General features: G+C 41.2%; 2 protein-coding genes across 2 annotated transcripts; one reads left to right on the plus strand and one right to left on the minus strand.

Moving 5' to 3' along the window:
- Positions 1-1,039: 1,039 nt before the first annotated feature.
- LOC136548604 (probable LRR receptor-like serine/threonine-protein kinase At1g07650) lies at positions 1,040-8,099 on the plus strand (the record flags this gene model as incomplete). Its single annotated transcript, XM_066540070.1, has 20 exons — positions 1,040-1,196; positions 1,302-1,449; positions 1,627-1,698; positions 1,808-1,876; positions 2,468-2,539; positions 2,617-2,688; positions 2,799-2,870; positions 3,105-3,176; positions 3,307-3,378; positions 3,906-3,971; positions 4,064-4,102; positions 4,212-4,270; positions 4,648-5,027; positions 5,115-5,310; positions 5,460-5,621; positions 5,806-5,924; positions 6,020-6,230; positions 6,333-6,567; positions 7,034-7,184; positions 7,731-8,099. Coding segments are annotated over 20 exons (2,793 nt in total), but the record flags the coding sequence as incomplete, so codon positions are not given.
- A 153-nt stretch (positions 8,100-8,252) lies between these two features.
- On the minus strand, positions 8,253-11,027 carry LOC136551636 (probable NADH kinase). Its single transcript, XM_066543191.1, has 5 exons — positions 10,535-11,027; positions 9,534-9,779; positions 9,274-9,354; positions 8,968-9,119; positions 8,253-8,891 (listed from the first exon to the last, which is right to left on the minus strand). The coding sequence occupies exons 1-5, from the start codon at positions 10,667-10,669 to the stop codon at positions 8,513-8,515; spliced, it is 993 nt and encodes a 330-aa protein (XP_066399288.1). The 5' UTR covers positions 10,670-11,027; the 3' UTR covers positions 8,253-8,512.
- Between the last annotated feature and the right edge of the window lie 1,120 nt (positions 11,028-12,147).

Genomic DNA, 12,147 nt, shown 5'->3' on the forward strand with positions numbered 1-12,147 from the left:
AGACACGAAGGGATGTGATTGGTAGAGAATGAAGAGAGAATGTATATGATTGGATAAAAAATTGTTCTGTAGAAACTATCCATTGAGACAATAATTTCTATACATAGTGTCTATAGAAATTAACTGGTATAGAAGCTACGTATAGTTTCTAGTATCGGGACTGCCCCGAGAGCTGTTAGGAAACACACTTGCAGTCATGCATGGTTTGGAGGTGAGCTATGCATGCATTTGACTTAAGGTCATCGTTAGATCGAGTTGACTTAAGGTCAACAACGAACCACGACAACAACATGTGTGAGGCGAGAGAAAACTCGGACAGACATTTGGCAGCATCAGCATGCATGAGGATCAGCGAAGATAGGGACGGACGTGTGCACTGCAGCTGTGCATGATGCATGGCCTTTTTTTCCTGATCGATTGAATGATGCATGACCTTGACCGAGGGAGCCTACCGCGTACTTTTATTATTGAATTGTTTGGATGATACGAGATTCCAATCATCCGGTAGCCACTTTTCTCCGATCGAAATTTTGGAGGCAGACAAACACGACTGCGACTCCGACTGACTTCCATCCGTAAGTTGTGCGCAAGTAACTAAACCATGAACAAGAAGAATACTCCGTATGCATGGGCTGGTTTGGAGAACATTTTACCAAAGAAAGGAGAAACCAGTCAGCCAGCCAGCCAGCAGGTCACCACAAAAAGGATAAATATTCATAACACAAGTGCAGATCTGCCTACAAAAAGCAAAGCCAGCAGCACTAGATCGATTATATTACTGCTGCATCCGAAGCTGACCAGAGATTATTCTCACGCGTTCTTCTTCTCCTCCTCTGGATGCATGACTGGGTCTTTACGGCTCCCAAACGTACTGGAACGATTCAGGAAAGTTCACGCGCTGCGGCTGGATTGCATGCATCCGGACAGCGGACGGGAGCATACATGCTGCAGCAGTGCACTTGCACTGACGATGCACTGCACACTACTATCCTTCCGATCCGAAGCCAACTACACTCTCCGGCCACTTTAATTGCATTCTTGGACGAGAGAGATCAGAGGGACAGAGAGTTTAGAAGGCACAGGCGGCGGCCTCTTGTGCTTGCTGCTCACCGAGGCCGCCGCCGGCCATGGCGCAGGGGCGGCTGAGCAGCAGGCACCTGCTCCAGCTCTCACTCCTAGCCTCTTCCCACCTGAAGGTGCGTCGCGTGCCTTCTTCTGTTGGCTCTTGCTCACCATGATTGGTACGTACGCTCCCCATTCCTCTTCAACTCAAGTGCGTGCACCACTTTAATTTTTCGCAGACCTTGTCCTTCGCCGGATCGCTGCCAAGCTCGGCGTCCTGCACTGGGACTTCGCCGCCGCCGCCGCCGGTCCATGCCAAGACCCTGCCGCCGGCGTCGACTGCCACTGCGCCTCCTCCGACTATACAGTCTGCCATGTCATTCACATGTATGCATGCGTGCTTTAGTTTCTTGTGTTTCCTTTTTTTTCGACAACGTACTTTAACTTCGATGCGTTGTCATGTACAACTGTACGTGTACTTTACCTTCGCTGAAACATCATGCAATATAATACATAATGAATCCATGACAGTTTGTAGTAAGTATTGTACCGTCGGTTTTGCAGAGACCTCAGGAGGCACAACTTCTCCGGCGAGCTCCCACCGGACTTTGCCGACCTCCCCTATCTTCTACACCTGTAAACAACGCACCTTCAACATGTGCCACAAACACATTAGTACTCCTATCTGTTAAGAGAATAAATAATAGCAAAAAAAAAACATAAGTCCTTTTTTTTCATGTTTCAGAGATCTAAGCCGGAGCTTGTTTCATGGTGGAGTGCCCAGCCAGTGGGCCCGGATGAAGTTACAAGGACTGTGAGTGCCCTTGCACTTTCCTTAATTACCCCGGCCCATTCTTAATTTCCTACACTGGTTACTGGTAGAGTGGTAATAGAAACAAAATAATGTGCTAGCATGTGGAGCTACCATGGAGCCTCAGGGGGGGGAAGAATATTCGTGCCACTGGGTGTTGATTTTCCTGCAATTTGTAAAAGCCTGTGTCATTGTCTTGTGATCTGGCCTAGGATGTTTTAGACAAAGGAAAACAAGCCAGATTTAGCATGCTTAATTAATTTGTTTGTCCAAAACGTGATGTATTCATGACTGGATGGAGTACATTTTAAAGAAAAATGAATTGCATGTGCATAATAAGATTGCAATACAGCTCTACCAAACAGTATACAAGTCTTATTTAACAATTGCATGTAACTTACGGATGATTCATGATTGTCAATCAGAATGTAGTTGCACAAGCAGAGTCCCATATTAACCTTCGCCTCAGAGGCTTCGGGATGCCATACTTACAAAACTTCTCAATAAGCAATATAGATCAGAATTATGTATGTTTCGTATATATTGTACAACAGAATTGCACGGCATATGTGTTGACCTGTTGTATCCATGCAGATTACTGATGGGAAACAGATTGTCAGGGCCTTTTCCCATGGTTCTCACAAGTATCACAACCCTGACTCACCTGTAAGTGAAAAGTCTGGTGGAAACAATTTTGTTAACTAGTTTACTTTCCAAGTTCTGACTGGTAAATTAATTTGCAGGGACATTGAAGGCAATGGTTTCTATGGGCCAATCCCTCCTGAAATTGGACATCTTACGCATCTGGAGAGGCTGTGAGTGTGTTTGATGATTCATACAGCACTAAGGAAAATATACTCATTGGTAGAGTTTGTGCATGTAACTTTTGCTTTCTGATGACTTGTGCACTGATCCTGAAATTCAGAGTAATATCAGCCAATGAGTTCACTGGACCCCTACCGCCTGCTCTATCCTTGTTGACTAATTTAAATGCTTTGTAAGGATACACCTTCATCTTTCCTTTTTCCCACTCTGTTTCACTTTGGGAAGTCCTTTTGAACTATTAGAACTGGTTACAGGAGGATTTCTATGGAAGACTGCCTGATTTTTGGGAAAATTTGGCAAGGCTCCAAACATTGTGAGTCAGTGAATTCACGATGATAACTACCAACAGAAAATACCACAGATCAATATCTTTTTTTTTTATTTAGTGTAACACCTCTTGGTGCAGGCAAATCGAAGGATCTTTGTTGGAAGGCCCTATTCCCCCCAGCCTATCTAAATTGACAAACCTTCATGATATGTATGCCAGCACAATGCTGAAAACTCTTATAACTTCACACATAATGACATAATTATATTTTCTTACTATGTATAAGTTTGCACAACCCGTACAAGTCCTAAGTAAATGGCTCTGTTTCTGTGTAAAACAGGAGGATTAGTGATCTGAGAGGTAGTGGTTCACCTTTCCCTGATTTAAGTGGAATGTCATCCTTGAACAAATTGTAAGTTCGTGGTTTACTGAAGTTCAACCTTTCCGTATGCTGGCTGTCATATGCTACAAAATTAATCACTTGTAGGGTACTAAGGAACTGTTCCATCAGTGGAAGCGTCCCGCCTTATATTGGCACATGGACAACTCTGAAGCATCTGTAATAAATAGCAACTTACTTTTCTTGGGCATTTTAATTTTAGGATTAAAGTTAAGAAAGGACGACTTCAATATTCTAAGATGTTGGTGTGTTAATACAATGCCCAATTACCGGCCTTCATATATGATTGTAGAAAATTGATAAAAACTTTTCCTAGTTTCTTAAAAGCATCCATAATTGTGATAATAGAAATAGCCCCGAGTCAGTTTGAGTTTTACTTCTTGTGTCCACCCTTGTTTAACTAGGGCATAGAGAAGAATTGCCCGATACCCAAATGTACATGTAACTAAGAGTTTCAACAATATAACTGTTATTATTGAACTTACAAGTCATACTTTCAATTAGCACAGTAGAAAATAACAGAAAACGACCATATGCAGAGACATATCTTTCAATAACTTCACGGTGGGGAGTTCAGGTCCTAACCAATGCCTTCCAGGGAGTGTGTAAGAAACCTTTAGCATGGCATCCAATCTTCTTGCTTTTTGGTACCCTTATGAGAATACATAACCCTTTCCTTTGAATCCTTCCATTGCAGCAATCTAGTGGAGAGCTATTCATCTGACATGAACAGTTTGTAAGATTCTTTAGCTTGTTGCTTCAATACAACTAGAAACTTTATAGCAATGGACCTGTCTAGATGAAATAAAATGCTCAAACACTGGTCGCTTTTACCTTATGTGCAGAAGTAGTGTTCAGTCATGCTTGAAGAGGAATTTCCCATGTGTTGCTTCGAATGGACAATGTAAGTTGATGCTTAGTGTTGCTTCACAGTTATTTCTAAAGCATTGGTATACCATAATGCATTCGTATAGATAAACAGAGAAGAAAATGATTTGTTTACATGAATTTCACATGGATACCGATAACTGTGACAAGGGTAGCATTGATAACGACAAATGATGTTTGGATAAGTTACAATTGCTATTGCTTGTAGGATTATATAAACTCCAAATGGTAAACTCAAAATAAATACACCTATTAAAATCCGTCATTGAATTTCTGGCTGCTTACACAAAGGTACATTAATTTTAATCTACGTAAAAAGCTCAGTTCATAGTTAGTTTTCTTCTTGTTTTAGCACTGAAGCTACATGGAACATATACCTACAATTTTTCACAGATCGATCTTCATTGCATATCAATTGTGGTGACCAAGAAGCAACTATTAATGGAGTTAAATACGAAGCTGACACAACACCAAAAGGTGCTTCATTGCTGTATGTAAGCCCAGGTTCAAATTGGGCATTCAGCAGCACTGGTAACTTCATGGACGACAACATCACTGATGACAGCTACATTGCAACAAGCACATCAAAATTGGACATGCCCTATTCAGAGTTGTACACCAAAGCCCGTCTTTCTCCTCTTTCCCTCACATATTATGGGCTTTGTATGTTCAGTGGGAGCTACACAGTTAAACTCCACTTTGCTGAAATTGTGTTCACAAATGACAGCACATTTTGTAGCCTTGGCAAAAGAAGATTCAATGTGTTCATACAGGTAAACCAGTTTTTTTACCTGCTTTCTTACTAATAAAACATTTCCCTTTGTTAGCACTGATGCTAACAATAGGCCCTTTAACTTCAGGGAAGAATGGTGCTAGAGGATTTTGATATCGAGCAGTCATCCAGTGCAGTTGGAAAGCCAGTTATCAAGACTTTTCAAACATATATCACAAATCATACTCTAGAAATTCAGTTGTATTGGGCAGGAAGAGGGACAACAGGCATTCCATATAGAGGTTCTTATGGCCCACTGATATCTGCAATATCAATAACACCAAGTGTGTCCTGACTCTTAAACTTGTCAATTTTGTTTTCCAGTAACTGTTATCGGCAAGGAAGCATTTAGCTGTGCAAATTATACTTTTGAAACAAAACTGTTATTTTCCTTACTGACCTGGAAGTTTGGATCTTTTTTTAGCATGTTCAGATTTTATTCTTGAACCTCCCGGAACTGGCAGTAGCAATAAGATTTCACGGGCATCTATATTCGATGCTTTGGTGATTGGAATTCCTATAATAGCAATTTTGACTGCTCTCGTTGTATGCATTTATCGTATTAAGAAGAGGAGAAAGAGTTCAAAGAATAAAGGTACTATAGTAAACTCATCTCAAATTTTGTGTTGTGTAATAAACAGGTAGATATATCTCACTTTTTGGTTACTTGGCAACAAAGTAGTTAAATCAGGAAGTAAAGCTTTCCATATTTATGTGGGCAGCAAAGAAACCATATCTTAGTATATACGTTAATGACCACATATAAACCCTTTCTATAGATCTCCAAGCCCTTGACCTGCAAACTGGCTCCTTCACCTTGCGACAAATCAAAGTGGCAACTAGGAACTTTGACCTGGCTAACAAGATTGGTGAAGGTGGTTTTGGTTCAGTTTACAAGGTCAGTCAGCATTACTTTCCATGCATAAACAATAAATAAGTTAATACTGCCAAAGCACAACTTATACAGGAACATTGCCATTGATGGTTTGACAGGGTTTATTGTCCGATGGCACCGTCATTGCTGTCAAGCAGTTATCAGCAAGGTCTAAACAAGGGAATCGAGAATTCGTGAATGAGATAGGGATGATATCTGCACTACAGCATCCAAACCTTGTCAAACTCTATGGCTGCTGTACAGAACGAAACCAGCTGTTGTTAGTTTATGAGTATCTGGAAAATAATTGCCTTGCACGAGCTCTTTTTGGTAATTGTACTCTCTCAAGTTTCCTGGTTTACCCCTTTTTTAGTCTTATATGCTACATGTTAGAACTCACAGACTTTCATGGGCTGTTACTGCTGGGTCCAGTTGATCAATACAGACTCAGATTGGATTGGGCAACAAGACATAGGATTTGCCTTGGGATAGCAAAAGGTCTAGCATATCTACATGAGGAGTCCACAATAAGGATCGTACACCGCGATATCAAGGCCAGCAATATATTGCTTGACAAAAATTTGAATGCCAAGATCTCAGATTTTGGGCTAGCAAAGCTTAATGAAGATGATCACACCCACATAAGCACAAAAGTAGCTGGAACCATGTAAGTGTTTAACTTCCACACTCCTTTTTTTGTTGAAACATACAATCACATCCACACATCTGATTGACCTACAATACAAGGCTATAGATAAGAAGCTCCAGAAGGGAAGGCAATCTGTAGCAATGGTAACAATGAACATTGCAAGCAACCTAAGGATAAACAGTGGGAACCCAGAGAAAACAGAATTCATTGGCTAAGAGTCACTGAGCCAGGAAAGAAACCACATACATATGGGGGATGCTATTCCTTTTTTTTTTTTGAATCTGGGGGGTTGCCATTCCTGCATATAAACATAAACAAAAAAAGATGCAACTAACAGCATATTGACAGTGGTATTGAATTAAGACTCTTAATGTTGTTAATCAGTTCCTATTTGAACAACTGATGAAATTACGTTTCTGCTCACTTTTTAGTAAATGTAAACTGCAGAACTTACAGCTGACTTGATCATTCTGTGTTCATGCAGCGGATACATGGCTCCTGAGTATGCTATGTGTGGTTATTTGACAGATAAAGCTGATGTATACAGTTTTGGTGTTGTTGCTTTGGAAATTGTCAGTGGAAAAAGTAACACAAACTACAGGCCAACGGAAGATTTTGTTCATCTTCTAGATTGGGTAACTCCTGAATCTTTATCCATTCGTAAACAGCAGTTTGGACCATGTTGGATGGAGGGCTTGCTATATCATCACCTTATACACAAAGCATTTATGAACTGCAGATAATTGTTTCTGCTACAAATATGGGTTGCCCATATTGCTAGAAAATGATCAGTTTTTGTTCAACACTAGGATATTTCATATGGAAGCGCATTTCATATTACCTTATCATTTGAACAGTAACATTAGCTCAATCCTGCATCCCATGTGAATGCACATTTAAGATAACCTTATTGTTTAAACATTCACATTAGGTAAATCCCATGACCAAGATATGTGTCAAAAGGAATAAATTCTCTACATTTAGTTCTTGCATCATTGTCCCTTACAAAAGGAATAGATTCTTACATTCCCACAGCATTAACTGGATTTTTACCTCTAGCGTGTCAAAATAACATTTTTTCATGTAGACAAGGGAGTAGACAATGAAAATGGATTATATTGAATCTTCATGGGCATACCTTGAGAGTAGTAAGCTAACTGCATGTCTTAAATGTGTTCCAGGCTTGTGTTCTGCATGAGAGAGGAGCTCTCCTGGAATTGGTAGATCCAGACCTAGGATCGAATTACTCAACAGAAGAGGCACTCATCATGCTAAATGTTGCCTTGCTATGCACAACCGCAGCACCTAAACTGAGACCAAAGATGTCAAAAGTTGTTAGCCTGCTTGAGGGCCACACGCCTCTTCAGCCCTTGCTGTCAGATCTCAGTCTTGCTCAGAATTGCCTGAGCACAGGTGGTTTATGGAGGAACCTCTGGCAAAAACTAAGTGAGCGTCAGAGACTGACAGAACAAGCTTTCTGCAATTACACTAATGAATCATCAACCATAGATATAAATAATGACCTGAGACCATTGGTGAGTCAGATGTAGTAGATGTGCACCATGACCCAAGTGTACATAAAGTACGAACTACCAGGGGTAGACCAGAACATCTGTATCAAGTATCAACATTGCAATGCAAATACCAAGTAGCGTACTAATGTCTAATCCTGTAAGTCATAAGCATTTTAGTAGCATCCGCTTCAAATTCAATGGGACTATAAAATGCTGACCATGGTACAGCACTGGAAGGTCCCTATTATCTCTGCTGACCCTTCTTTTGCTTTTATTTACAAATAAAACCTCACAAATGTGTCATTAATGCTTCATCTGATAGCATTTAACTGTCAGTCACTACATGAACATGAATTGATACCACTTAAGCACCCAATAACTCAGCTCACTGCTCAACTCCTATATCATATTAAATCGATAAGGAACATCACAAAAACATTGTTATTTCACTATTCAGGTGCCTTCTTTAGCAAATGTTCTGGCAAAACAACTTTTAAGGTCGGAGCATCTGAGGATATCTCAAGTGAGTCCCCATGCTGAATTGAATGCACTACATGTGAACCATCAACATAAACAGCACCCTCTTGATTGTACCATACAACAAGCATGTGTTGCTCTTGCTTTAGAAAATCATGGAGCATTGGTTTGTCGGCATCCGTTGGAGAAATCGGCTCCCTTATCATATACTGAAGCTCACGGCTTGATAATGGCATCATAAATCCTCCAGCTGATTGCATGGCAGCAGTTGATCCAGCAGCTGTTGAGACCCTCAGACCGCTTGATCTACAATTAATTAAACGCGAGTTCTCTCCCGTATTGTTCCTTTTCCTGAGATGGCAATACTAATCAGAATTGATCACATTTGAAAGGAAAATGAATTTATAAGGAAACTCAGACAAAATACCTAAATGAGAAGCGTGACACACTTGCTGGACAAGGGTGTGACACCAATATATCATTCAGAGCATAAGTCGGCAGCTGAATTCCATTTAGTTTCACCGATATCCTTGACAGCTCCAAAGGGCGCCTACTGCCATCAAGCGTTGCATCAAGTATCTGGGAGTATGGCAAGTTCAGTCAAAATGGAATTTGAGATCATATAAAAATCCATTAATGATACAATTCTACAAAGAAGTAGATTGAGCATGGATTTTAGTCCAATGTCCTTGAAACAAATAATAAAATGCGAACATTTTGCAGATAAAATAACCTGTTCAAAGTTTCCTGCAGTAGCTGCACAAAGATATCCTGTGCTCCTCCTTGCATCAAATTCATCAGTTAGCTCGTCAACCTGCATGAGGCTATTATGAGCTACAGAATTATAACAAGACTTGATGAGGCACAAATATAAAGGCCAGTCTGCTCACAAGTAAACAACCAGCTAATAACATACTGGTTATGATATGAATATTGTACCTCACTGGTTTCAAGCTACGAGACTTCTGAGTTAGAAAAGGATAAACAACTGACCTCCTTAGTACAAGTAGGATCTGAATTAACACCCAATATAGGAACTGAGCTATCCAAAAAATGGCTAGCCCGGAGAAGGGTGCCATCACCACCGACAGCAATCACAAGATCCACATCACGTATTGGCTGAGACAAAAGATTGCGCTGCACAGAAATCCAGTCAAGGGACTTGCGCTGTAGGACCCTCTGGCAGAGATCAATTGTGTCCTTGTGAACTCTGCACCTATCATCCAGATAGCTCAGGATCTGCAAAGGCAAACAACGATGGTGATAGAAGGCTAGGTAAGTTTCCTTAATCCATATAAAAAAGTATCTGCAGTATTGAAATCAATCAAGGGGGCAGGGGGAAACCACCCCCCCCCCCCCCCCCCCCCCCCGCAAGAAACAACTTCTATAGTGTATTTCCTAAAAAAAATTGGATAACCGATAAGACCAGGAGTAAGTGAATCTTTTTCTAACCGAAAATGATGCATGCAAACACATGTCAGACCCATACAACAAAAAAGGACTGAACAGTTAAGGAGTTATTCATTACCACAACAACAGTGCACCATGCAACAAGTTATAAAATGTCATTCTACGGCATTTTGCAAGTACTACCGCAATGGCCAATGGCTACTGTAAGTGCACCACACCTTAGTTAGTTATCCAGGACACCAAAAAGTAAAAGTAAAAGTCACGATCCGTAGAGGCATTTCAACGAACACCTGAACTCCACCACCATTTGGACGAGCATTTTTTGTTCACTCAACTCAAATGGATCAAGCGTGCTCCCGCACAACGAACAACACTGTGAACGAGGTTAATGAAATCGGGAAGCCTATACCCTATAGCGTGATTTTCACTATCGAAGCGCGAAGAAGTGAACTCCGCCACAGTTTAGAACCTATATATATGGGACCGTCCAAACATGTGAGAACCCTGGCACCCCGGTCCAGTCCTCGGGAAGCAATGGCGAACAGCATAATTAAAGACATGAGAGAAGGAGAGAGAGGTGCGACCTTGGGGCTGGCGGCGCGCGGTTGCGGCGGCGTCGAGGGCGCAGAGGTGGGAGAGGAGGCCGCGGCCCCGACGTACGGGCGGGGAGGGTATACGTCGAAGGGCTTGAGGAAGAGCAGCACGCGGCGGCGCGCCATACGATCCTAGTATGACGGCGAGTCGTGGCGGCAGCGGTGGTGGCGACCGGCGACGCCTTCTCGTCACTTGCGCGGTGGAGTGGAGGTGGTGGCAACTCGTAAATGCTCCAGACTCCGGAGGCACCCGTCCGAGAAAACCTTCCAGACAGAAACTTACGCACGACACACCGACATCTGGGCCCGCTACCACGAGATTACATACATCAGCCAAAGTACTCGGCCCCGACTCCACCCGCGCCCTCGTCTTGAGATCGAGTTGAGACTCGGCGACCGCCGCCTCCGCCGGATCGGAGCGAAAGCGACGGCATCGATCTACTGTACCTTTCTCCTCGACCGTCGTCACTGATCAGGTGAGTGAGCCGGCCTTCCAGTCTCGACGCGACGTGTAGTGAATTCGAGATCCTTTCCATTGCCCAGGTCATGAAGTCTCCGGTTACAGATTGGTACGGTTCCAGCTGGCTTCGCTAAAATTTGGTTCACGTGGATGCTTACGCTGATTTTTATAAAAGAAAATATTGTTGGTTCGTTAAAAAATATTGCTGAAATCGTTGAACGTTTTGTTACACTGCAGTGTTCCCACCGTTGTTTCTAGTTTAGAACTAGATTGCTATGAGTAAGAACTATTGCATAATATAGTGTATAATAAATTATGGTTTGTGATGTACTCCGTCCATCTCAAATTATAAGTCATTTGAGTCAAAGCATCTTAAGTTTCACTAAATTTATATAATAAAATAATAACATATATGTTATCAAATAAGTATAATTATATTATTAATTAATTATATTTTATAGTAGACATATTTGATATCATAAATCTTTATAATTTTGGTTAAACTTGAGATATTTTGACTCTCTACCAAAGTTAGAATGATTTATAATTTAGAATAGATGGTATATGTGATGTCGGCAAGGTCTGGCTGATTTCCCAGAAACCGCGCTTCACAAAAAAAAATATTTCAGTGCTATCACAGAGGTTTTTACTAAATTGGAATTGGAGAATAAAATCCGTTGCGAGGATGACTCGGGGATTTGGGAATCAACACATGTTTGTGACCCATTGAATGGCATTTTCCAACCCCCTGATCTTATGTGTTTAGGTAAAATCCAAAGTTCCTTAACAAAGTGCATTCTCAAATTATAAATTCGAAGCTAAAATTAATAGCATTCCAAACAAATCTAGGTAGAGCTGAGAAATTACATGAGCCGTGAATTTTGATAAACTTTTTTGGATTTTTGGTCCATTTTGAGGCTAAACAGACTAACCTAAGACTCAAATATATCATTACACAAGGATTTTTAATTTCAAAACTACAAGAGGTACGATGCCACGTACAAATAAACTGGGGCAAACTTATTTTCTAGCATCTACTTGAAAATTTTGAAGAATTTTAGATACTAGTACAGTGCCCGTGCTAACGCCACGGCTTCATTTAAGAGATGCACATAAAAACAGCCAAAAAATTTTCCGTACACGC

Source organism: Miscanthus floridulus, chromosome 4, assembly GCF_019320115.1.
Source record: "Miscanthus floridulus cultivar M001 chromosome 4, ASM1932011v1, whole genome shotgun sequence".
In the NCBI taxonomy this organism is placed as follows: Eukaryota; Viridiplantae; Streptophyta; class Magnoliopsida; order Poales; family Poaceae; genus Miscanthus; species Miscanthus floridulus.